General features: G+C 44.3%; 1 protein-coding gene across 6 annotated transcripts in view; it reads right to left on the bottom strand.

Moving 5' to 3' along the window:
* Positions 1–18,114: 18,114 nt before the first annotated feature.
* BCL11B (BAF chromatin remodeling complex subunit BCL11B) overlaps positions 18,115–25,173 on the bottom strand; it is a 103,106-nt gene continuing 96,047 nt past the window's right edge. For 4 of the 6 annotated variants that reach the window (XM_023205594.3, XM_023205595.3, XM_023205597.3 and 1 more), the window contains one exon: positions 18,115–25,031. In XM_023205594.3, the coding sequence (XP_023061362.1) occupies positions 22,987–25,031 (2,045 nt within the window). In that variant the 3' untranslated portion in view covers positions 18,115–22,986. The remainder of the gene's footprint in view (positions 25,032–25,173) is intronic. The other 2 variants (XM_023205598.3, XM_023205599.3) reach the window with 1 other exon arrangement.

The raw sequence follows: 25,173 nt of genomic DNA, 5'->3' as shown, positions 1-25,173 counted from the left end.
TCAGTGAATATAACTTATAGACAATAAACTTCACCAATTTTAAGTGTACAATTTGGTAAGTTTTGACAAATATATATGGTCCTGTAACCACCACCACTATATTCATCACATAGAACATTTCCATCACCCCCAAGAGTTCCCTTCTGTCCTTTTGAGGCAGTCCCTTCCTTCCAGCCACCCTTCCATCCACTACTCTGCTGTCACTCCAGTTTTGCCTTTCCTAGGATTTTACATAAATGAAATAACACATATAGAGTCTTGAGCTTCTTTCATTTAACAAAATGCATTTTGGATGCGCCCATGTTCTTGAATGTTTGAATAGTTCCTTACTTTTTATTGCTGGCTGGTCTTCTATTTTGTTCATCTATTCAACCACCGATTAACTTTTGTGGTGTTCCCAGGTTTTTGGCTTTTAAGAGTAAAGTTAGGGAAAAGCCCTTGTGTGGGCCTACGTTTAAATTTTTCTTAGGCAAATGTCGAGGAATACAATTGCTAGGTTTAACTTCATAAGAAACTCCCAAATTGTTTTCCAAATCTGTGCACTATTTTGCCTTCTCACAGTGATATATGAGCATTCCGGTTGTTCCTCATCCTTTTCAGCACTTTTTATTGTCAGTCTTTTTTTTTTTTTTTTTCAAGTTGGTCTCACTCTGCTTCCCAGGTTGGAGTGCAGTGGCATGATCACAGCTCACTGTAGCCTCGACTTCCCTGGACTCAGGTAATTCTCCCACCTCAGCCTCCTGAGTAGCTGAGACTACAGGCGCATGCCACCATGCCTAGCTAATTTTTGTATTTTCTGTAGAAACGGAGTTTCACCATGTTGCCCACGCTGGTCTGGAACTCCTGGGCTCAAGTGATCAGCCCACCTCAGACTCCCAAAATGCTGGGATTACAGGCGTGAGTCACCACACCCTACCATCAGTCTTTATTTTAATGTTAGCAGTTATACTTAGTGTATAGTGGCTTCTCTTCCTGTTTTTAATTTACATTTTTCTAATGACTAATGATATTGAGCATTGTTTCATGTGTTTGACTTTCATATATTTTCTTTGGCATCGTTTTTGTTCAAATCTTATGCTTTTTACATGTTAGTGTTTGTCTTTTATTATTGAGTTGTAAGAGTTTATTTTTTAATATTCTGGATGCCAGGTCTTAATTAGATATGTGCTTTGCAAATATTTTCTCCCAACCTGTGCTTGCCTCAATCATTTTCTCAGTGGGGTCGTTTGAAAAACAAATATTTTACGTTTGAAATCTACTGATTTATTTTATTTTCTAGTCCATGTATTTTGTGTTTTATTTTATAAATCTTTGCTTAATACAAGGTCATGAATTTTTTTTACATTTTCTTTAGAAGTTTTATCATCTTAGCTCTTACATTTAAGCCTGAAATTCATTTTGAGTTCATTTTTTCGACTAGTTAATTTTCCAGTTGGGGAGGCAATGGCTGAGGTTCTTTTTTTTTCTTCTTGCATACAGATACTCACTTGGTCATTAAATTGCCTTGGGACCTTAGTCAAAAATAAAGTAAACATATATGTGTGGCTCTATTTCTGACTCTAGATCATAGTCCATTGATCTATAAATCTACCTTTATGCCAATACCAATAGTCTTGATTAGTATAACTTTACAATAAGTCTTGAAATCAAGTCACATGAGTATTCCAATTTTTAAAAATTATTTAGGCGATTCTAGGTCCTTAGTATTTCTATATAAATTTTAGAATCAACTTTTCAATTTCTGGCTTTTTAAATTATGCTGGAACTTCAATGATAATTGCTTTGACTATATACTCAGTTAAGTGTAAGGAGACTAAATATTGAGTCTTGTAATTCATGAACATAGCATATATTTTTATTTATTTGGATCTTCTTTGATTTGTCTCACTGACATTTTGTAGTGATCAGTGTACAAACAGGCATTTTTTGATAAATTTATTTCATTAAATGAATCTTTTATATAATTATAAATGGTATTATCTTTAAATTTTCCAAATGACAACTGTTCATTGATATTTTGTAGAAATTCAGTTGACTTTTATATATTGACCTTGTATCCTCTACCCTTACTAAACTCACTTATCAGTTCTAGTAGCTTGTTTGTATATTCTTTGGTATTTGGTAGAAGATAATGCTATCTGTGAAGAAAGACCATTTTATTTATTTCTTTCCAATTAGTATGACTTTTTTAACTTTTTTTTTCCTTATGGCGTTATCTAGGACCTCACATATAGTGATGAATAAAATGTAAATGTAGATATCATTGTCTTGTTCCTAATCTCAGGGAAAGGGTTCAATCTTTCACCATTAAGTATGATGCTTGCTGTAAGCTTATGCAGATTTAGGAAGTTTTTTTAATATAACTAGCTTGCTAAGGGTTAATCATTGCTCAGTACTGATTTTGTCAAACATATTTTCTGTACACACTGAGATGACCATGTGGCTATCCTTTTTTAGTCTGCTAACATGATGAATTACATTAATTGGTTTTTCTAAATTCCTGGGATAAAATCCACTTGGTCATGATGCATTTTCATTTTATATATTACTAGATTTAATTCACTAAAATTTTATTAAGGACTTATGCCCAAGAGGGATATTAGTCTGCAGTCTTCTTTTCTGGTAATGTCTCTGAATGGTTTGAGTTAGATTAATCCCTTCTCTTCTATTTTCAGGAAGAGTTGGTATACAATTAATATTATTTCTTTCTTAAATGGCTGATAGAATTCACCAGTGAAGACAGCTGAGCCTTGAGGGTTTTTAGTTTGTTTGATATTCTGTGAGTAAGATTTTAACAACAAATTCAATTGTTTTAATACATATAGGGCTATTCTGGCTGTCTACTTCTTCTTGGGTGAGCTTTGATAATTTGTGTATTTCAAGAAATTTGTCCATTCGTCTATATTGTGGAATTTATTGGCAGAAAGGTGTTCATAGTATTCTTATTTCAGTATATACAGGATATGTAGTGATGTTCTTTCTTTCATTCTTAATATTGGCAATTTATGTCTTCTTTTTTTCCTGATCAGTACAGCTATAGACTTGTCAACTTTATATTAAAATTATAATAAACTAGATTTGGGGTTTAATTTTCTCCATTAATTTTCTACTTTCTATTTCAATCCTTTTTTTCTCTTATGTTTATTATTTCTTCTTTCTGGTTTTTTTTTTTTTTTTTTTTTTTTTTTTTAGTTTGCTCTATTTTTTGTTTAGTTTGCTCTATTTTTTTCTGGCTTTTTAAAGTGGAATGTTAGATCCTTGATTTGAGACCACCTTTTCTAACAGAAGCATTTAATGCTATAAATTTCTCCTTAAGTACTAATTTAGTTGTATCTCTTAACTGTTGATGTTTTGCTTACATTTTCATTCAGTTCAAAATACTTTTTCATTTTCCTTGTAATTTTATTCTCTGGCCCATGAATTATTGAGATGTATGATATTTACAAATATTTTGAGATTTTTCAGATATTGTTTTGTTACTGCCTTCTAGCTTAACTCTATCACAGTCAGAAAACCTATTTGTATGATTTTTAAACACTTAATTTTATTAAGACTTGTTTCATAGCCCAAAATATAATCTGCCTTGGTGAATGTTTCTTGCATTCTTCAGAAGAATGTGCATTTGGCTTTTGTTGATTGAAGTGTTATCTAAATGTCAAGTAGGTCAATGAGTTAACAGTGTTAGTTGAAAGTGATGTCTTCTACACTTTTATTCATTTTCTATATGTTTCATCAAGTATCAAGAGAGGAATATTGAAATCTCCAACTGCAATTGTAGATTTAGTTTTCCTCTTAATTTTCTCAGTTTTGCTGCATGTAGTTTAAAATAAAGTTCTGTTTCTAGGTGCACACACATGTAGGATTACTGCATTCTCTTCCTGAACTACATGGCTGTAGGTATGCCATTGAGGCCTACTGTGGTTCCTTTTATAAATGATTCTCAACTCCTCTTTCTGAGATCTGCTTAAGTGGAGCAAATTATCTTGCAGTTCATTACCCTACCCATGTCCATTTTCCAGAGCAATTACCAAGAAAAAAAGATGAACAAAATTAAAACCTAAAAGCTCTTCTACCAATATTTTTATGAATATAATACTAGAAACTATTAAAAACCACATGAATTCAAGACCACATTGATAATTCAGTAAGAACAAAGTATGAGTCCTCAAAATTAAAGAAATTTGAGCTCTTTGCCTATGTTCTTGGCTAAGAGGGTTTTAGCCAAGAATATTGCCAGGGATTTTGTGATATTACCAGGAAGTCAGACTTCCTGATAGAATGCTAAAATGGAGTTCTTGGTAAACTCTAGTAATGCACTAACTAATTTATGAGAACTATATTTGGGTAACCTTTAGTAACTCAGTGAATTACTACGAAGCAGACATCAGTCATGCATAACAACAAAAATAAACAGGATTGTGCATCACTCACTTCTAAGAACTGGATTCTGAATGTGCATTTTAATCAGTGTATGACTGTCCAGAAGACTGTCACCTCCCACCAGTGGGCTGTGGGCCACACATTGAGAAACACAACTCCATATGAGGACCCATAAGAGAAACTGCTTTCAGATTAAAGTGCCAGGAAACACTTTGCTCCTCCTGAAGAACGACTGTGTTTCTTTCCACACTGATAACGGTACTCACCGTATCTCTTTTCCCATTGACAGCTGGCAAGCTCTGAGCCAAACTTGAAAATCAAACTCTGGAACCCTGTGCCTTGCGAGTTTTCATCTTACTTCTTCTCTTCAAATTGGCATTTGGTCTAATCTTACTGTTCATATTGTTCTAATTTATTGAACATATTTCTTATTAACCATCTCTCCTTTTTCCTTGTGTGTGTGTGTGTGTGTATGTGTGTGTGTAACAAGAAACCGGCATGAATAAATAAATCAATGGAGATTTCTGTCTAAGGGTCACTTTAGATATTTCTACAATTCATGCATGCTAAATTCCTGACCACCATTTTGCACGATGTTAGTCCATTCCAACCTTTTCCAAGTGGCTAAAAATATCATCGCATATTTACAAGCCTAACCCTTTTAAGTTAGAGGAGAAACAGTCAGCTTCCTGCCAGCCTTACCAGCAGAAGAACACCAGGGGATTACAGATGCAGCTAGGGCCTGGTGGGCACGGGGTGACTGAGGAATGAGAAGCCATCCTGACTGTACCGCATCTCCGGGAACCCAGCTGCCGAGGGATGTTTTGTGCATTCTACAAGAGCAGTTACCGAGGTCTGAAGTCCCGGTGAACATGACATTGTAATCTCGGTTATGTTTTATTTATGGAGAGTGGTGCCGCAGCTAGGGTGTGTTAACAAACAAAGATGATTGCTTCTGAGCCACTCTCTCGTCCTAAGGTAATTAACACAAAGTAATGTGCCAGTTGGGGGATTCAAAGAGTCGACAACCTTTTCCATAGGAAAGTGATCTGCAACACCCAGGCCAAAAGGGTAGAATGGAGAGAAGCGAGGACGTGTTTTATCTTTGGTTAAAAGTGCATCATTAAAAGGCACTGGCATAATTATTCTTCCCTTTTTAAAAAAAATCCATATAACATTAAGAAAACTACAAAGTATAAAATGTCAGGAGCAGAGATGTGTGGATTTGCAGCTGTTAGCAAAGTGGGCCGGGGGCTCCCTGTGTATCTTGAACAGCATAAATTAGAAATATTGACTGCAACCAAAATAGCATTCGCAATCAGCTCAATGTTGCAGTGTGTTTACAGACCATTTGCTTTTAAAAAAATTAAAATATGAATCAAACTTGGATGACAAAGAAGTTCAACTTCTCGGGAAAAATCAAATACATCATCAAAAGGTCACAATTCGTAGACAAATTGCTGTTAAAATTTATTACTTGTTTGCAAAATGTGCTGTTGATCATTGGTAACTGCTAAATGCTTGGGCGCCTCTGACAAAATAAATAAATAAATAAATAAATAAATAAATAAATAAATAACTAAATAAATAAATAAATAAAGCACTCTGCATTCGTTAAGCAGGGAGTAATGTGAAAAAGCACCTAGAAAGCTAAAACTCAGCACGGGGGAGGACAGGAGAAGCAAGGGAGGCCAGGCTGGGTGAGAAGAGGAAGCACCCAGGGAGTTAAGAATGAAAAAGGAGAGAGAAACAAGCAGCGGCCCAGCAGAGTCATTCTTACTCCTTTGGAAAATCGGAGATGCTTTTGTGCTCAAAAGCACAAAAATCAGAGCATCTAAACATGAACCAGAAGGTTCTTGAGGCCCCACGGAATGGTGCCTGGGGATCCCGTACCATTCAGCTCGCAGTCCCCAGTGCCCTGCCTCCGACCCTCACATGTACCCAGTGCTGGCACCTTCTCGTTTACAGGTAGGATTTGCTACAGGGCTCTGAACTTCCTGGCAGCAGAGACCATCCCAAGGTCAGACTTGCACCTCTAGGGTCCAGCAGAGCACCAGGCACAGGTGGGGCACTGCCAGGGCCCAGTGGCCTGCTCCCTGGAGTCTCCTGCAGCCTTCTGCCATGTGCAGCAGTAGAGCCAACTGGCCCGGGGCATTCTTCTGGCCACAGAATTGTTCAGGAATGGCCACGGGGCTGACTTTAGGCCAATGAGATGTGAGGGGGAAGTTGGCTGAACATTCTAGAAAGGAGGTACCAGAGTCTTCTGAGCGGTTCCACAGTATGCCAACGGCCAGCGCTCTCTCTTTCCTTCACCCGCTTGTGGGGGTGAGGCTGTAAGGATGGAATAGCGATGGGAAATGGACAGATGCATTGGATCCAGTTGTGAAGCATTTGAGCACCATGCTGAAGCCCTCTGATTCCGTTGGGGCCAGGTTAATTGAGGGCTTTCTGGCCAAGGAGACAGGGCAGAAGTGATACCCCTTCCAGGCCTGGCCCATGGGGAGCCCTGCGTGAGACTCACATACCTTCCTTTGTGAATGCCTCAATGCAGACGACCCAGCAAAGTCCCCCAAGGAGACTCTAGATAGCACTCATCAGTGGAACTTCTTGCAAAAATGGAAGATTCTGTCTGCGCTGTCCAATCTGATAGCCACAAGCCACATGCGGCTAGTGCACACCTGAAATGTGGAGAGTGCAGCTGAGGAACTGAATTTTTAATGTTGATGATTTTTAATTACTTTAAATTTAAATAGTTTACTGGATGGCACAACTCTAGAAGATGGCAGCGAAACAAGACAGAAAGAGCTAGAATCCCTGAAACACCACATGGAAAGCTGTCCACCACTTTATGGGACTGTGACACTAGCAAGAAACAAACCTTTATGATGTCAGGTCATTGGAATGTGGAGACTGTGACAGCAGCTGGCATGAAATAGCAGGTGCCTCCTGGGTTCACTGTTCTCAGCACTTGGCATGCCGTATCTTATTTAATCATCTCAACAACTGCAGGAGGGAGGTTCTGTTATTATCCACATTTTACAGATGAGAAAACTGAGGCACAATGGAAACTGAGACACAGATAAGAAGAGGCCGAAAGGGGTTCCGGACCAGGTCAGTCTGGCTCCAGAGCTTCTCTGAGGCTAAAATCCAAGGAATTTGTGAGGGAAGCTCTTTTAGGAACCCAGAATGAAGGCAGTGGCCGGACTAGGGAGGAACCCAAAGGGTTCTGCAGTGCAAAGGGGCCTAGAAAGGAAGGTCCCATGACAAAAGCAAATCCCAGCCTCCTTCGCAGCCCACAGAGCAAATCCCTGCTTTGCTCTTGTTTCCTACCATTAAATCCCTTTTTGCCATGCTGCTCTAATAGTGCCTGTGAGGGAGAGAATGGCTGATTCTCTAGGGTTCTGGACAGGCTGCAGGTGGGTGTGCCCCCAACTAGCACAGCAGGACACCACCTCCTTCTCCCACTCCTAAGCTCTCCGGACCTGTCTTGCTGAAAGCCACAGGCTACAGAGCCAGGGCAGATGTGGCCAGAGGTAAGAAAGCACCACACAGTCTGCGATGTGTGGAGTCCAGGAGAAGGATCGAAGGGACCTGGAACCACAAGTCCCGCTGGGCCTTGTGCAGGAAGAGACAGGATTTCCTGAAGGAGGGGAGAGCACAAAGAAAGGCAAATATCTGGAAAGAAGCTGCCAGTGCTCCGGGGGACAGCAGGGCTCATCTGAAGGATGCTTTGATGCAGATGAAGTGGCTGGGAATTGCCATCATCGGGATTTGTTTTGTTTTGTTTTGTTTGGTTGTTTATTTAACACATTCATCATTTTTGGATACATGTCTAGAAACATAAGCTCTTCAGAGCCCTTCCTTGCTCATTACCTCATCGATCCTCCCAAGCTGTGGAGATGTCTTGTCCACCCCAATTTGCTGAGAAAGAGACAGGGAGTTATGGGACCTGTCACCTGGGGGGCAACGGGCAGAGCTGGGATTCAACACAGGGCTGAAGATTCCCAGCCCGAGGCTCACGCACTGCATAGCCACCATCTCTGGCCTGATCCCTGAGTCTGTGGGGTCTCCTGTTTCTCAGTCTGTCTCCTGTCAGCCTCGCTGAGAGTGAAGCCACATGAAGAGTGGTAGACAGGGAGCCAGGAGGCCCCAGCTGCCCGGGCGCAGGCAGAGGAGAAGCAGCCCTGGGACCCCCACAGAGCTCCCTGCATGTGGCCCAGAAAACCCCTGAATCAGACTTCTCAGGAGTTGTGTTGAAAATCCACATTCCAAAAAAAAAAAAAAAGAAAATCCACATTCCAGGCCCCACCCTCGACCTATGGACCCAGAGTCTCTGCGCAGTGCAAACTGAGAGTCTGCATTTTAACTAGCACCGTTAATAAGGATTCTTCTAGTGAAAGTGTGAGTAGGACCAGACTAATAAGGTTTTCTGCCTGCACATCTTCAGGGAACCTATGGGGCTTTCTCCAAGAGGCAGCCAGGCCTTCAGACAGGGTCCCCTTCTTTCCTAGAGCCTTGGGAATGAGCCAGGGTGGGGTGCTGGGCAGGGAGGAGCAGGGTCTCTGCCCAGAGAGGCGCTCATAGGGTGAGCACCCTGAGTGCACCGCGCAGGAGAGAGCAGACAGAGGCAGGAAAGGCGATGACAGACTAGAGCATAAGGAGATACTGGTAAAGTGACCAGAGACCAAGCTGGAGACAGAGGCAGGGAGACTCCAGGAGAGGTAGCCAGGCAGGCTGAGAAAGCGGGGCAGAGAGAGGAGAGCAAGCATGAGAGGGAGGTGGGGAAAGAGAGAGGGACAAGGCCCCAGGAGCTGCTCTCATCTGCCAGGTCTTCCAGCCACCCCTGGAGAGTGAGGGGCAGTCCAGGCCATGTAGCAGCCCACCTCCAGAGCTGGCCCCCTCCTCACATGCCATCCAATCCCTGCCCAGCTGCCAGGCTCTCAGGGCTGTGCCAAGTGGATGTCTCCATGACAATGCCAGGCAAGGCTCCCCCGAGGCTCACACATGGTTGGGGAGAGGGCATGGAGTGAGCCTTCACCAACAGCAGGCAAGGCCAAAGGCTCTCAGTTCACTACAAAGTAGGGAGGAGGGGGTGGGAAGCAGGGGACAAAGAAGCTGGAGGGGCGTGTGGTGGGGTCAGGGACTTTCTAGGAACATGAGAATCACAAGTAGAAAGGGAAAGGGAAGGCAAATGGAATTTTGTAGGTACAGCTTTCATGTGCCAGGTACCTTGTTTGCATTTTCTTGCTTGATCCTCTCAAGTACTCTGTGGCATAAAGATCCTTGTCCCCTTTTTACAGACAAGGAAACTGAGGCTGAGAGATTGCAGACTCCACACATTTAGCTGGTAAGAGGCAGAGTAGAGGTTTCTACTCAGCCTCAGGTGCACCCAAATAGAAATTCCAGGTTCCTTCCGCTGCACTAAACATTCTAAGCTCATGAGAAAACAATACACAAGATGTTTTGAAGCAGTGCAACCTTGCAGACTGGAGCTGTCATGAGGCAGTTGTGACTGGTCACAGCCAGCGAGGTTCAGATATAGCACATGAGCAGTATACTGGAATGGCTCGTGGGGTAGAGGGAGTTATCTCTTTATTTATTAATAATCCTTTACCTTAGCATCTTCTAAGACATACTATGGAGGCTACAATAAGATTACATATACAATAAAGCTATCACAATGGTAAATCAAGAATAATATAAACGGAAGAAAGAACTTTTTAAATTCTGAAACTAATACTGTGGCTATGATTGACCATTAAATTGAACACTGTGCTCCCTAGCAGTCTCAGCAAAAAATGGAAATGCAACAAGTTATGTGGCTCAAATACAAAATGAAATGTACTGACTTACCAAGGCAGATATTTCTTTTCCATTGCTAAGTCCTAGAAATCAGTGAAAAGACTTCTACAAGGATAAAATATCACACACTTGTCATCTCATTTTATTTATAGCTACGCACATGCACACACTCATAAAACAATATAGATAGTGTGTGTATATTAATAAATATGTGTATGTATATATCCAAGCACAAAAGAAAGAGAATCCCTGAAAGCTGCAGAAATCAAACCCGGAGTGAGGAGAACTGGCTTCATAGTTCATGGATTTCAGACCCAGAAATGGAACTAGAGATGAGAGCTCCAATGTCCATATGGGCACAAGTCCATGTGTGGCTGGGCACCTGGAATGGAACCTCCTGCGTAAAGCCTGGATTTTGAAGAGCTTCTCCATCAGTAAAACAGGACAAGAAAAGCTACACTCACCAGGAAATGGTGAAACAAGAGGGCTGCCCACCTGAGCCGTGGGATGGGGAAAACGCGCTGGGGCCAGAATCTGTGGGATCCAGATTTACAGTCCTTTTCCAGAACAACTAGAGGCCCTCGGCTCCTATAGAGGCAGCCATGAAAGTGCACTGAAGGATATTTTTTAAGCCAAGACACATCAGACACACCCAAGAGAAACCCACAAAGATGAGCTCACAATCTGAAATCACAAACCACTAAGGAATCAGATCCATGAGAGTCCTCAGGGGAGAAAACACAAGAGAACTGGGACAAATGGAATGGACTAAGCAAGAGGACAAAACAACCGTGTTCAATGTACATCACCAGCACAATGGAGGCCAGGCATGGTGGCTCACACCTGTAATCCTGGCAGTGTGAGAGGTCAAGGCAGGCAGATCACTTGAGGTCAGGAGTTTGAGACCAGCCTGGCCAACATGGTGAAACCCCATCTCTACCAAAAATACAAAAATTAGCCAGGCATGGTGGCATGCATACTCCTTTACAGGTGCTCCCAGCTACTCAAGGGGCTAGGCAGGAGAATTGCTTGAACCCGGAAGGTGGAGGTTGCAGTGTGCTGAGATCCCACCACTGCTCTCCAGCCTGAGTGACAGGGTGAAACCCTGCCACACACACACACACCACAATGGAAAGCATCTTTAACAACTTTTCTGTTTATTTTCATCAGCCACAGTAGATAGAATTGTTAGGTAACAATAATTTTTCTTGTAGCTAGTTTCAGAAATAACCGTCAATGGCAGATGAAAATAGACACTACAGACAGCCTTGCTCTGGATGTTGATGTGTGGGTAGCAAAGCTAATGTGCCCCTCCAGTGCAGCCTTGTGATGTCCTACTTGGAAATAAGGGTTAGAACTTGAAATTCAGACAGAACTGCAGAGTCCTATGGGCTGTCTTTACTGAAAAACATGGTCAAACCCTGGTGAGAACCTGAGCCCTAGTTTTCCTTAAGAAAGGGGACAGGTATAGGTGCTCAGAATTTTCCAGGTGTTCAGTTCACTGTGTACTCAGCCACATTTACAAACAGTAATTAACTGAATCCTCATCATATCCCTACGAGGAAGGTGCTACTACTTCCCCATTTTTACTGATGAGGAAACTGAGGCATGACCAGGTTACATGACTGGGCCAAGATCTCACAGCTTGTAGGTGACAGCCAAGCAAAACCCCCAGGCAGTCTACACCCAGCATGCCTATTAGTGACTACACTGTACTGTTGCTTTGCAGGTCTTAATTTTTTTTTTTTTTTTTTTTTTTTTTTTTTTTTTGGTGTTTTTAGTAGAGACGGAGTTTCATCATGTTGGCCAGGCTGGTCTTAAACTCCTGACCTCAAGAAATCCACTCACTTCGGCCTCCCAACGTGCTGGGATTACAGGTGTGAGCCACCACCCATGGCCTGGCCTGGCCTTAATTTTTGGATTCTCTCAATGACCTGGTGAGATAGGCATTGTATGCACTTAACTAGTTGTCTCTAGCTTCCTATGCCAGAGAGAACTCTTGCTTCCGTTTCCCCTTACCCTACCTCCTCACACATCTCTAGTCTTCCACCAGGTCGGTAAATGGTCATTCATCCTCTTGCTCAGCTGAAAAACTCATGATCACCCCGATGCCTCTCTGTCCTTCACACCCCTACTTAATCCATCAGCAAATCCTATCAGCTCTTATTTGTACCCCAAACAGGTACTGGATCAGATATCTTCTTACCATCTCCTTCTTACCTTTTTCAATTTAAGTCTAAGCCACCAACTTCTTACCATGGAAAACCCCTACTTTACATCCCACTATGACAATCAGTCCCTCCTCATGCAACCTGAAGGGGCCTGCTACAAACAGCCTGCAAATGGCCACAAACAGCCACCATTATCCCTCCCCTGCATTTCCTTCCCACACTTTTGTTTGATTCATCGCGTCTTTGTGAGACCACAAGTAGGTAAGTAACCCCCTAACGTGTGCATCATGAACACCTCTCCAATACCATGTATGTTATTCTGACAGCAGTATTTTTGATAAATACCTGATGTTCCATTGCACTGACATCCTACCCCTTGCTTATCTAATCCCCTGTTAATGGGCATTTTCTTTATTTCTGGTTTTTGCTATCATAAATATAGATACAATGAACATCTTTGGAGCTAAATTTTTGGCTGTATTATAGCTTCCTTAGGATGATTCTCTAGAAAAGGAATTATTTTAGAGATTAATCAAAAAAAAAACAAAAGATGGCTTGTGATGTGCTTAGTGTTGGTTATGCAGAGAGCAAAGCTTTTCCACATCCAGCAGTGATTGCATGCAGACCTTTATGGGCATCAGAAAGTCACCATTAGCCAAGCAAATGGCTCCAAGGAATGGAAGATCCTGGTGAGACATCCATGAAAGTCCATCCAGAACACATTCATTTGAATATTTTCAGTTGCAAAGGCAACAGGACTAACTTCCTGAGAATTTGGAAAAGGTAAGAGAAATACCTTCCTGAAAAGCCTTTCCTCCCAAGCATCTGCATCTGATACACATCCATGTCCACACATACCTTCAACTAGATCATTTAGACTCGCATTATCTCATACACAGTTTTCCTGTTGCTACCAAAGTCTTCAGCCCCCTCATTTTTGATGTATGTAAATACTCCATAATGAACGGGTTCTTCTTCACTCATTCACTCCTTTACTGTTGAACACGGAGGCAGCTTCCAAAATTTTGCTATCATGCATGTCACTCCCTGGCATATTTTGTCTGCATGAATAATAAGCAGTGTATCTACACTTCTTTTTTCCCTTTGGCTAAAAAGAAGCTTTGACTCAAATTTATGATTTAAGTATAGCAACGTATGGCCGTCTTCTCTAGGCAATATTTTTACATAGGTGTAGACATCTTACTAGAGCTTTTAATCTCTCTGATCCTGATGTTTTGCTGCTTGTTTATGCTTTATTACATTTCCTATTGGCCTGCTCACAATCTTGAGGAATGAGGAAGGATGCAAATTACTAACAGAGTATTTAATAAAATGCCAAAATGGCCATCTACGGGCACATAGCTTTTCCTCTCTCTAGGAATTGCGAATTAGTATTCTTAGTATGGTTTCCAAGAATGATGTCACCAGATCAAATAGTCAGAAGATCGTTTGGGCCCTTGATACACACCACCCCAGAGCTTTGCAAAGGGAAGAGGGAAAAGTGGTTGAAACATGATACAGGTAACAAAGCTGAACCCTCAATTAAACTTCCAAACGCAGGCAAGAGGGCTGAGTTGTGCCAAGTGCCAAAGGTAGTCAGGGGTCTGAGGTGTTACCTGCAGTCTGCCCCTTCCTTTTTTTTTTTTTTTTCTTTTGCTTACCAACCCCTCACCTCTGCACAATTGCTTCCCTGCTGCACCATAGGACCAGGAGCAGATGCTTAGTAAGATCTTGCTGATGGAAAGAAGTTAGACTAAGAAAAGAGAAGGCAGGAAGGAGGCACTCTCCTTCCTTAATAGCTCCTTGTTTTGCTGGGAGGCCAGCCTAGCCTTTGCAAACCTTTGCAAATGCAGCCTGCAGTGCATTTTCAGTCAAAAAAAAAAAAAAAAAAAAAGCCCTTATGGGGCCTGGCCAATGAGCAAATACTTCAGCATCACTTTCTCGTTTTGGATAGGTAGGAAACTACCCACATCCTCTAGACAGCACCCCTGGGCTCACGTCTTGTGATGCATCCTAAACTGGGCATTACTTACTTTAAATGTTTTTAATTATGAAAGATCACAGAAACACAATTTCATTTTTGATATGGGCTATGAGAAATAAACCATAGTAAAGGTTGATAGTTTGGGCTGTGGCCTGGCACAGTGGGGCGAGCACTGGTTTTCCTTGTCTGTAATGAAGAGCATGAACATTTCCTCCAGCCTCCTGGTAGACCCTAAGCTCCTATCCAGAAGACTGAGCCCTGATTGTCTGTTCACTGCCTCCCCAGCTAATCAGGAGTTCTTCCAGGGCAGGTACTGTACCCCCTGGCCTGCAGGGTGGAGCACGCGTCAGGAACTCCAGGAGACTTAAGGGAGTAAACAACTGAGCAGATAGATAGATGGATGCCCCATCCTGCGCACTGAAGGGCAAACTCTGGGAAGGCAGGGGGAAGTCGTACTGACCCCTATCTTCCCAGCAGGGTCTGTGATGCTGCAGAAATGTTTATTACAAACAAGCTTGTGGCTGGCTGGATGAATAGGTGGCTGTATGGATAAATGGATGGATGTACGACACGCTAGTGTTTGGGAGACTGTTTCCGATAAGGTTTGGCTGTGTCCCTACCCAAATCTCATCTTGAATTGTAGCTCCCATAATTCCCATGCATAATGGGAAGGACCTAGTAGGAGGTAAATGAATCATGGGAGCTGGTCTTCACCATGCTGTTCTTATGATAGTGAATAAGTCTCATGAGATCTGATGGTTTTATAAAGGGAAGTTCCCCTACACAAGTTCTCTCTTGCCTGCCACTGTGTAAGACATGCCTTTTGCCTTCCACCATGATTGTGAGGCCTCCCAAGCCACATGGAACTGTGAGTTCATTAAATCTCTTTTTCTTTATAAATTACTCAGTCTCGGGTATGTTTTTACCAGCAGTGTGAAAACAAACTAACACAGTTTCTATGTTAGATAGGGTAAATGACTTTTAAGGGTTCCAGCCAGCTCTGGGATCCTGCATCTCTTTGGGCTTAACTGGGCTGTTCCAACCTCCATGCACATTCTCTGCAAGACAGACCACTGCTCCCTCCCTGGTCCTCATTTTCCTAGTGAATCTTTACTCATCTTTCACGGAGAAGAACAACTTCCCTAATCCTCCCTCTTCCAGGCTGATTAGTCATGCCATCTTCCCGGCCCCTCTCACTGCCCACACTACCCTGTCCTGTTTCATAACATGTCTCTCTCCTTGAGGACAAAGACCAGGCCAGAGACCTCCCTGTGCCCAGTCCTGACATCTGACTCAGTCTTTGCTTTGGGAATTAAAGTGACTTCCAAGCTCAACCTTTTTTGACTTCTTTGGGACATCATATGTGGTCTGTAACCAGGATCCCATAAAACCGTTTTGAAGATTATGTAGGGCAGGCAATTAGTGACTAAGGTTTCATCTGCACACAAGAAAGTCAGAATTTGTATCCTCCCTAACTCAAAAGTTACGTGAGACTCATTCTATATTTCTATTGCATTAACATTAAAAAAGAAACCCAACAAGTCCTATTCATCTAGTTTTATCGGCAAGCAGACAGGGAGGTTTTCTAGTTTTAATTGTCTCAAACCACAATTAGGAGTGCTTGGAAAACATGGGGACCTTGTGGCTTGCATGGTGGCTGAAGACTCCAAGTCATAGCCAACAGTAAAATGGGATTTTCTGTTCTTGAGAATCCATCCTCACCCCGATTTTTGTAACCTGAACAGCAAACATTTCTGACGTTACCTTTCCCATCATATCTTGTGACTCTGTACACATGTGGCACTCTCATCAGGGTCCAGCTGTTCAAAGGTAGAATAGTTCTTTCCCAACTACCTTAACTCTCCATTTTACAGATGGGGAAACCAAGGCCCAGAAAAGGGAAGGGACTGACCTAAGGTCTCAGAGCTGGTTACCGACAAGACAATGGTGAGAACCGAAGTGAGCTTTTCCTTTGCCCCATGGGTAATCCCCAAGTTTGACCAGAAGTGTGAAGACAGGTATTCATGAGTGTTAACTCCCTCCTCCCAATCAATTCCTGGTACTCAACCTAGGGTTTTGTTCCCCACCTCTAAAATGGAGAGAGTCTCCCCAAGATGAGCATATCCTGCTGTATTCCAGCCAGAAAGTAACTGAGCATTTCAGTTCTGCTATTTACCTAGCTTTCTGGGTGGGAAAGACAGACACATTAAGGTTTGGCCAGGCACAGTGGCCAGGAGGCTGAGTTTGAGATTAGCCTGGGCAACATAGGGAGACCTCATCTCTACAAAAAACAAAAAAATAGAAAAAAAATTAGTGGGCATACTGGCACACACCTGTAATCGCAGCTACTTTGGGAAGTTGAAGCAGGAGGATTACTTGAGCCCAGGTGGTTGAGGCTGCAGTAAGCTGTAATTGCACCATTGTACTCCAGCCTGGGCAACAGAGCAAGACCCTGTCTCCAAAAAAAAAAAAAGGCTCAAATATCTGTGTTTTAAAGCCTACTGGGGAAAAGACTTTGGAGCCCAGGACCTATGAAAAAGGAAATTTTCTCTGTGGGAATTCATATTCCTTAAGGCCCTAGAAAGCAAGGCAAGTGTCTCAAATAACCATCAGCTCCATTTCTGGTGCTGGAGTTGAAGCCCCACTTCTTGTCCAGTGGCCTTGGGAGAACAATGGCTTGTGTGGGGTGAAGACAAGACATAGAGGAACATGCTACCCTTCTTTTTCTTCTCATCTCTGTGAACAGAGAGCCCACAAATCACCTTAGCAAGCATGGTTTGTTATTTTCATTCTTGTAAAGTCTCTTTATGAAGATTCTTGGGCTGCCTGAATTCTTGGTACCTGGTTCACATCAGTGCCCAGTGATAGCTTGCAGAAGTGGTGTGAGCAGATTGTTCTTTGTCCCTTTAAGAACAGAAAACATAGAAAAAGAATGGTCAAAAACCCAGTGGGCCGCCGTTTGTTCCCTCATGCTCAAGGGTGCACCCTGCCTCTCTCTTGCTCACATGGAGAGAACCAAAGGTTCTTTCATGCCTTGGTGTGACTGGAACCCAACAGCCCTGCCTCCTTCCACCCCATCTTGTTGGCTGCTCCAGGCCCAGCACTGGGAAATGCGGAGTTAAAGCTACTTCATTCTGCAAGGGCTAACTTTGATCATCCCCAATGAAAGTTTCCTCATTCCTCATGAATGAGGTTTAACAAAATCCATCAACCTCGTTTTATAAATGGGAAAACCAAGAGGACCTGCCCAAGGGCACAGAGTCATTTAGACCCTTGGAGCAGGGTCTCCTTCTCCCTGGATTTTGATCCCCTTGTGGCTCACAAGAGCTCTCCCTGGCTATTGAGAAAATGGGAGCTGAATTAGGCTCAACTTGAGTCTAATCATTCCTAACCAAGTGTATTTTCTTTTCAACTACTTGTTTACAAGTTCAGTCGGATAGAGAATCACCTGGATCATTTTCAAAACGCCGACACGGGGATCTGCCTCCAGAGATTCTAACAGAATTGGTCTGGGATGTCTCCTGGGCCCTGAGAGTTTTAAAAGCTCCCAGAAGATTCCCATGTGCAACCGGGCCGAGAACCACTGTTCTAGATCACACTGCTGCACAGGGGCTAAGAGAACTATAGGGCTCTCATGCCATGATTTCCTGTCATCCTCTCCATGGGCTTAAAGATTTGGGTCAGGAAGAAAACGGAGAAAGACCTTCAGTTCGCCCTTCGAAACAAGCTGTCCATCCCCCACCTTTAAAAGACACAGAAAAGGACAAGGTTTGGAGATCAAGTTAAATGTCCAATTTATTTTTATAACTTGAAACCAGAACAAACTTGGTTTTGAACAAGCGTACAAATGAAATGGCAGACACATGCTGAACTCAACATTGTGACATTAAGGAAAAAAAGAGGCCCAAAATCTTGTACAGAGAATAAAGAAACAATAAATATTTTACTAAGCCATATTGAAATGACCTCCTGTCATCTCAACATTTTATCCATAATAAAAAAAAAAGTGCCTGTTTCTTAAACAGAGCACAAATACCAAGCAATAATAAATAGTTCCAAACTTGTAGTAAAAGACAAAACCTCCAAGTAAACAACAAAAGCTCATACAACAATAGAAAAGGTAATAAAAATATTTTGCCTTGCCAGTACAAATGCAAACAACTTAAATCAATGGGACTTTGCTTTGCAGGGCTGAGTTACAAGGAGCACCAAAATCACGGGGTTGCCTGTGTTCCACGAGACCTTCGGCTGACGGTTACTTAGGACTGGGATGAAAGGCTGATTTCCTTACTTTTCACATTTTGCTTAGAGTAATTCGGTCTCCTCCTCTCCTCATGAAAGACTCTCTAATGGCCAAGTGGTGGGTTCCAATTGGGGGCAACTTTGAACAAAGTTGTGGCAGTGTGGAAACTGGCCTGAGGTCGGCTGAGTCACCCATGCTAGAGGCCTCTCTCGGGATCATCTGCTTCCCTGTTGGTTTTTTAAACACAAAACGGAAGCAAAGTTCTCTCTTCTCTGCAGTCACAGAGACACACCATGCTTGTGCTTTGGGATGGCTTAGTCCTGGCAATCTGGTAAGCTGGTGAGCACTGGCTAGCTGTTAGGACTACAGGAGGGCGACCCTGGAGGCACTCCAGGACCTCAGTGGGGCATCCAAAGGCAACAGCAGCCCCTGGATCTGCAGGTAGGAAACTGCAGTAGGAAACTGAAATCTCAGCTTTCTCTCCCATTCCCTCCCCCTTTTCTTAACTTTGCAAAGGTAAGTGGCAAGGAGGAAAGAGTGCATCGAACAGAAAAGCCTCTGCATTTGGTAAGGAATTGCCCAAAAGGATGCTTGGTTACACTTTCATAACCTGAAATAATGGTTTCTTACATTTCCTGAAATAAAAAAATGACTTCCTGATATTGGTATTTTACTTAAAAATGCATTATTCCCTCATCCAAAAGACCACCACTTTATCTTAAAGCTACTTGGCTTTACAAAAAAAAAATTAAAATAGAGGATTAGGGGAGGAACAGATACGAAGAAAGAAATTAAATAAAAAATGAAAAAAAAATAAAGGACCAATGGAGGATGAAGGATGGAGAGGAAACGCAGGGGAAGGAGAGAGAACGAGATATGGAAAGGCACCAAATTCATCCCAGGCCCTCGCATTCGGAAACTGACGGAATGTAGGTTTCAGAGAGCAAAGCAGCAAAGCAGGGAAGAAAGACAAGAGGCCAACACTCTCCACGGCACGAAAGGTCCTGGCTGTGATGGAGTCTCCTTCCTGAAATCCAATTTGTACCGGTCTCAACAGCAGGTCACTTCACTCGGACCCAGCTGAATCACCAGCTCCTTTTATGATATTTGTGTTTGTTTCACAATTTCTCAAGGACTAAAGCAGCTCAGTTTGCATTGCTTTCTGCTGGTAAGGGCGGGAGAGGTGGTGGTGGTGACCGCCACAGAAGTGATGGTAGAGAAGGAAGATGTTCTCTCGCTCTCTCTCCTCTACATCTGACATCTTACAGATGGCCTCTTAGAGAAAGGGAAGACGATGTGGAATGTTACTGACATCTTTACAAAAACTGATTTTTTTTTTCCACTCAACACAAATAAAGAATTTCCCATCCGGTCTGCTGTGGCCACACCAAGGAGCCTTGATGCAAGGTTCGGGCGTTCAGAGAGAAGCCCAATACGAACGGTTCTCTGTGTAGGCCAATTCCGACAAAAAATATATACAACTAAATGATTTGTGAACCAAAGCATTTAACTACTTCCTTTTGTTTCTTTTTCTCAAAGGTTGTCAAACAACCCTTTTTCTCCTGTACAATAGGACTTAACATACAAATCTTTTTTTTTTTTTTTTTGCAATATTTTATCCTGCCAAATTAAAAAAATATATTATGGCAGCCTGTTTGTTTTTGTTTTTTTTTTTCTTTTTATTTCCAAATTCACTAACAAAAAGGTACATTAAATCCCTTTAAAAGGACAAGCTTACAGTTAAAAAATTACGAGCTCCAGTAAAAATACAGCAAGTGCCTACATCATATGAACCAACCAATATATCCATTCCAGAGGGAGGCGGGAAGAGAAAAATAAGTACAGGTCAGAAATGTGATTTTTTTTTTCTGCAAAGCAATAACAATATTAAGCACTTTTTTTCTACATACTTTTTCTACATGGTGTAGCAATCCCCTTTGAATCCCCAAATACAAGTTTCTATACATTTTTTTTGAAATAAAAATTCAACACCCAAGGCAGAAAAAAATTTACTAAAACTCCGACTTTACAGTTACTGTGACAAGAACAAATTTATAGACCCACCATTTAAATTTTACTGCAACATTTTCAAGGAAAAGAAAAGGGTATTTTTTTTTCTTGTTTTGTAAAATGCCCAGGCATTCTCGATTATTACAAATACTGGTCCACTTTTACAGTAATCAAGAAATTTTAATATATATAATATATACTAAAACCCCGTCACCAAAAGAAAACAATATACACGCGGCCACTGTGGCATTTTTGTATAACCTATTAAGCAAACTTTGAAAAAAAATGATCGCTCCAACACACATACACACAATTTTTTTTACCCTTGTATGTACCCAATACTGTAAACGTATTTTTAAGACAGAGTGCACTAAATTTAACTTTAGAAAAAATTAGCCGTTGTTCCTGAATTGTTTTTCTTTTGCTTTTCATTCAACGATATCAACTTGTAACTTGTGTCACTTGAGTTTTAATTCAGCAGTAAATCACCTCCACTCCATATCTAAGCAGCGTTGTCCCAAAAACAAAAGGGGCTGAGGATAATTCAGCTAATGGATGTCCAAGGTTGTGCTGGGTTTATTTCTTCATTTGATTGGGTCTTATGGCATTTCATATCCTCTATCTTCAACCAGAATTTTTTTTTTTTTTTTACTTAAAGTAAATGTGGCTTTGTTAGTTTCTAAAGAATGTACTTTTCTTGTTTTACTTTTTTAAAAAGTCTTTTCATTTCAAAAAAAAAGTTTTGCATTTGTCTCAAGAGACTCAAATAGGAAGATCAGTTTTCAAGGCACTCACATCAAATTGAATGGCAGTAGAAAAACTGTCCTATAAATTATTATTTTATTTTGTTCTTTATAGTGCCAGTATTGTGAATGCCACGCTTAGCAACACTGACACTCAATCTCAGCTGTCCCTTACAGTTTAACCCACCTCTGGGCCAAAGAGAAGAATATGCTGCAATTTCTTGTTTAGAAGCCATTAATTTAAATGCAAACAAAAGCTTTAAAGTGCGGGTCAACAGAATTCAAATGTCTAATCTTAACAGTCCAATGTTTAGTACCTTCCAACCTAATCAGATAGAAAACAAAACAAAACAAAACAAAACCTGGGAAGTAGCACTGGGCACCTTCTGATGGAACTCCTCCCATGCTTTTTCAGTAACAGAGAATAGAAATTTGCAAGATCCCCACCCCACCCATCCCTACAATATCATCAGTGTGCATTAAATGAGAGAACACTAACATCAATTCATTAGGGCATTCGTCTGCTTGGGAAGTGATCAATGACCCCTTGTAGCAACATAGGATTTGAGATTTATGTGGTGGGGGTGATAAATAAAGAGAGAAGCCGTCAAGCCAGAAAACGCCTAAAAGAACACCGCTAGTTTCTTCCTTTCTGTGTCACTGCAGGCCACCCCATCTCCCCAAAAAGGTACCCCTCAGCCCATTTTATGTAGCCTAATCTACAGCGAATAGCAGCCATGGCACCCCAGGGCACACCAATATTCCAAGAAAAGGATAGTTATCTGTTGGTCATGCACAACCTCAGAATGCTGTCGGGCCATTTCCCAGAGGAGCCCTCCAAAATCCTCTCTGGCGGTGCTGAGTCTGTGGGGTGCCTCCCCTAGCACCACCACTCAGGGCTTCCCTTACGTAGTATGAAAGCTGAAATCAACACAGAAAAGGCCGCTTTACTTGGGACGACATGAGTGCTACATCTCCATTCCAATTCTGAAACAAAGTGCTACGACTTTAAAGATTGTTATCCGCTGTACATCCACACCCCCCACCCCAAAAACAAAAATAAAAATTAAAAAAAAATTAAAATTAAAAAAACTGCATGCCACTTTTTATTTCAAGACAAAAAAAGAAGGAATGAAAAAGTAAACAATTTTAAGTCATTTGAGTGTTGGCTTCTTCACAAGAAATTACACATGCTTAGCTTAAATTTCAAAAAAGCAGCACCACCCCTCCCCCCAAATTATAATTTAAAAGATATGCTTCCCCTCTAACATTGCTTGCGAGTCATTGCTCAGGCTACTACCGGGTTTAAAAAAAAAATAAAGAAGGGATGGATACCCAACAAAAATCTCTTAAAGGAATTCAAACAGAGAAAATAATAATAAAAAGTACCTGCACATGCCAAAAAAATTACAAAACCCAATAAATACAGAAATTATTGCACAGTTAAAAGGCTCCACAATTTGTACTGCCTTAATCAACCCTCGGGTTTCCATAGGACTTCGCAGACACAGGTTAGGTTGGAGTGCCGCCTCCCCTGGGCCCCGGGGACACGCGGGGTGCGGGGTGGTGGTGACACGGAGGCAAGTCAGGTCAGCATTCTCTCGGTTGGCAACGGTTCCACTGTACAGGTGCGGGGCGCCAGGGCCCGCGCGCTTAGCTCCTCTCGGCCTGCTCGATTTTGACGTCGTTAGTCAGCAAGTGCTCGCCGTGCCACTTTTTCATGTGTTTCTCCAGGGTGCTGTAGACGCTGAAGGGCATCTGGCAGATGTCGCAGCGGTACACCTCCTTGCCGATCTGCCCGTGCGTCTTCATGTGGCGTGTGAGCTTGCTGCTCTGCGCGCATGCGTAGTTGCACAGCTCGCACTTGTAAGGCCGCTCGCCGGTGTGGCTCCGCCTGTGCACCGTCAGGTTGCTGCAGTTCTTGAACACCTTGCCGCAGTACTCGCACGTGTCGCTGCGGCGGCCCTCCTTGGAGCTGGGCCGCCCGGGGCCAGGGCCGCCCAGGTGCGGGGTGCTGCCTCCGCTGGCCGTGCCACTGCGGCCCGAGAGGCCGCCGTCCAGCAGGTCCCCGGGCGGCGTGGAGAAGCGCAGGCTGCCGTTCTCGGACGAGTGCTCAGACGACGTGGCGAAGGGCGACTGTCGTGCGTCCGTGAAGCCCAGGAAGGGGTCCTTCATGAAGTGCCGCGACGCCGCGTAGCCCACCAGCCACTGCGAGTACACGTTCTCAGACGGGATGAGCGCGGCGGGCGGCAGCTCCAGGTCCTTCTCCACCTTGATGCGTTTGGCGGCGCTGTTGAGCCCCGGGCTGGGCAGCGGCGCGGGCTTGCGCGGGAAAAGCCCAGGGAAAGGCTCGGTGCCCGGCGCGAAGCCGCCCCCGCGCCCGTTGACCGCGCCGCCCGCGCCCGCGTCCCCGCAGCCACCCGCGTCGTCGTCGTCGCCCGCGTCCCCGCCGCCAGCCGTGCGCTTCAGGAAGGCGCCGCGCTTCTGCTTGTCAGCCAGGAGCTCGCCGTACTGCGGCAGTGCGCCCAGGCCCACGTTCTCCATGACCTTGCCCAGCACCAGCGCCTTCTCGTCAGCCAGTGCCTTGGCCGCGCCGCCCCCCGCGCCCGGGACCCCGGCCACCCCGCCACCGCCGTTCTCGCGGTTGCGGCTCAGCTCCGAGTCCATGCTGAAGCTCGACTCGGGCCGGCTCTCGTTCTCCAGCAGCAACTCCTCCTCCTCCTCCTCTTCCTCCTCGTCCTCCTCCTCCGGCTCGTGGCCCAGCGATGGGTCGCTCTCATGGTGGCGGAAGTCGCCATCGGCCGCCTTGAGGCCCTCGCCCGCCAGCTCGCTTGTGCCGGGCTCGGGGGAGCTGGCGGCCGAGAGCCCGTCGTCGGAGCGGCCAGCCAGCGAGCCCGCCTTGTGCATGTGCGTCTTCATGTGGCGCTTGAGCTTGCTGGCCTGCGAGCATGCGTGGTCGCACAGCTGGCACTTGTAGGGCTTCTCGCCCGTGTGACTGCGCCTGTGCACGATGAGATTGCTCTGGAACTTGAAGGTCTTGCCGCAGAACTCGCACGACTTGCTCTTGGCCGGCGGCTGCGGGGGCGGCGTGCCGCCAGGGGGCATGGGCGGCAGCGGCGGCGTGCTCAGGAACGGGGACTTGGGGCTGGGCTGGAAGGGGTTCAGGAGCCGGTGCATAGGGTTTCCGCGGCCCGGGGACACGGGCGGCGGCGTGGAGCTGTTGCCTGCCAGCTCGCGGAGCCGCCGCGAGAAGTCCATGGCGGGTGAGTCGATGGCCATGGGGTTCAGGCGCATGACTCGGTCGAAGGCACTGGGGTGCTGGGCAACGAGCCCCATCTCCTCGGCACTGAGGCGGTGCGGGTCCAGGTGGTGGCGCGGCGGGGGGCTGAAGAGAGGCGGCGTGCCCGGCAGGCGGCCCTCGCCGAAGCCCGGGTGGTCCCGCAGGATGGGGCCCGTCATGCGCAGCAGGTTGAAGGGGTTGCTGTCGCCCAGGAAATTCATGAGCGGGGACTGCGCCACGGCCTCCGGCCCGAGCGGCGGCGGGATGGTGAGCCGTGGCGTGAGCGAGCTGCTGGCCGGCCCGGGCTCCAGGTAGATGCGGAAGCCGTGCGTGTTCTGCGCGTGCTGCAGCAGGAACCACGCGCTGTTGAAGGGCTGCTTGCATGTTGTGCAAATGTAGCTGGAAGGCTCATCTTTACCTGGGGAAACACACGGACAGAAATGCAGAGACAGCGTGAGAAGCGGCAGCGGGGCGCGGGCACCGCAGGGCCACTGGCCTGGGGGATGCGGCCCGGGCCGATCCGGGATCCCAGTGCCCTGCCTGACAGGGACTGCAGGGCG

Source organism: Piliocolobus tephrosceles, chromosome 6 (assembly GCF_002776525.5).
Source record: "Piliocolobus tephrosceles isolate RC106 chromosome 6, ASM277652v3, whole genome shotgun sequence".
NCBI classification, from domain to species: Eukaryota; Metazoa; Chordata; class Mammalia; order Primates; family Cercopithecidae; genus Piliocolobus; species Piliocolobus tephrosceles.
The sequence above is the reverse complement of the archived record's forward strand: the minus strand, read 5'-3'. Positions and strand labels throughout refer to the sequence as shown.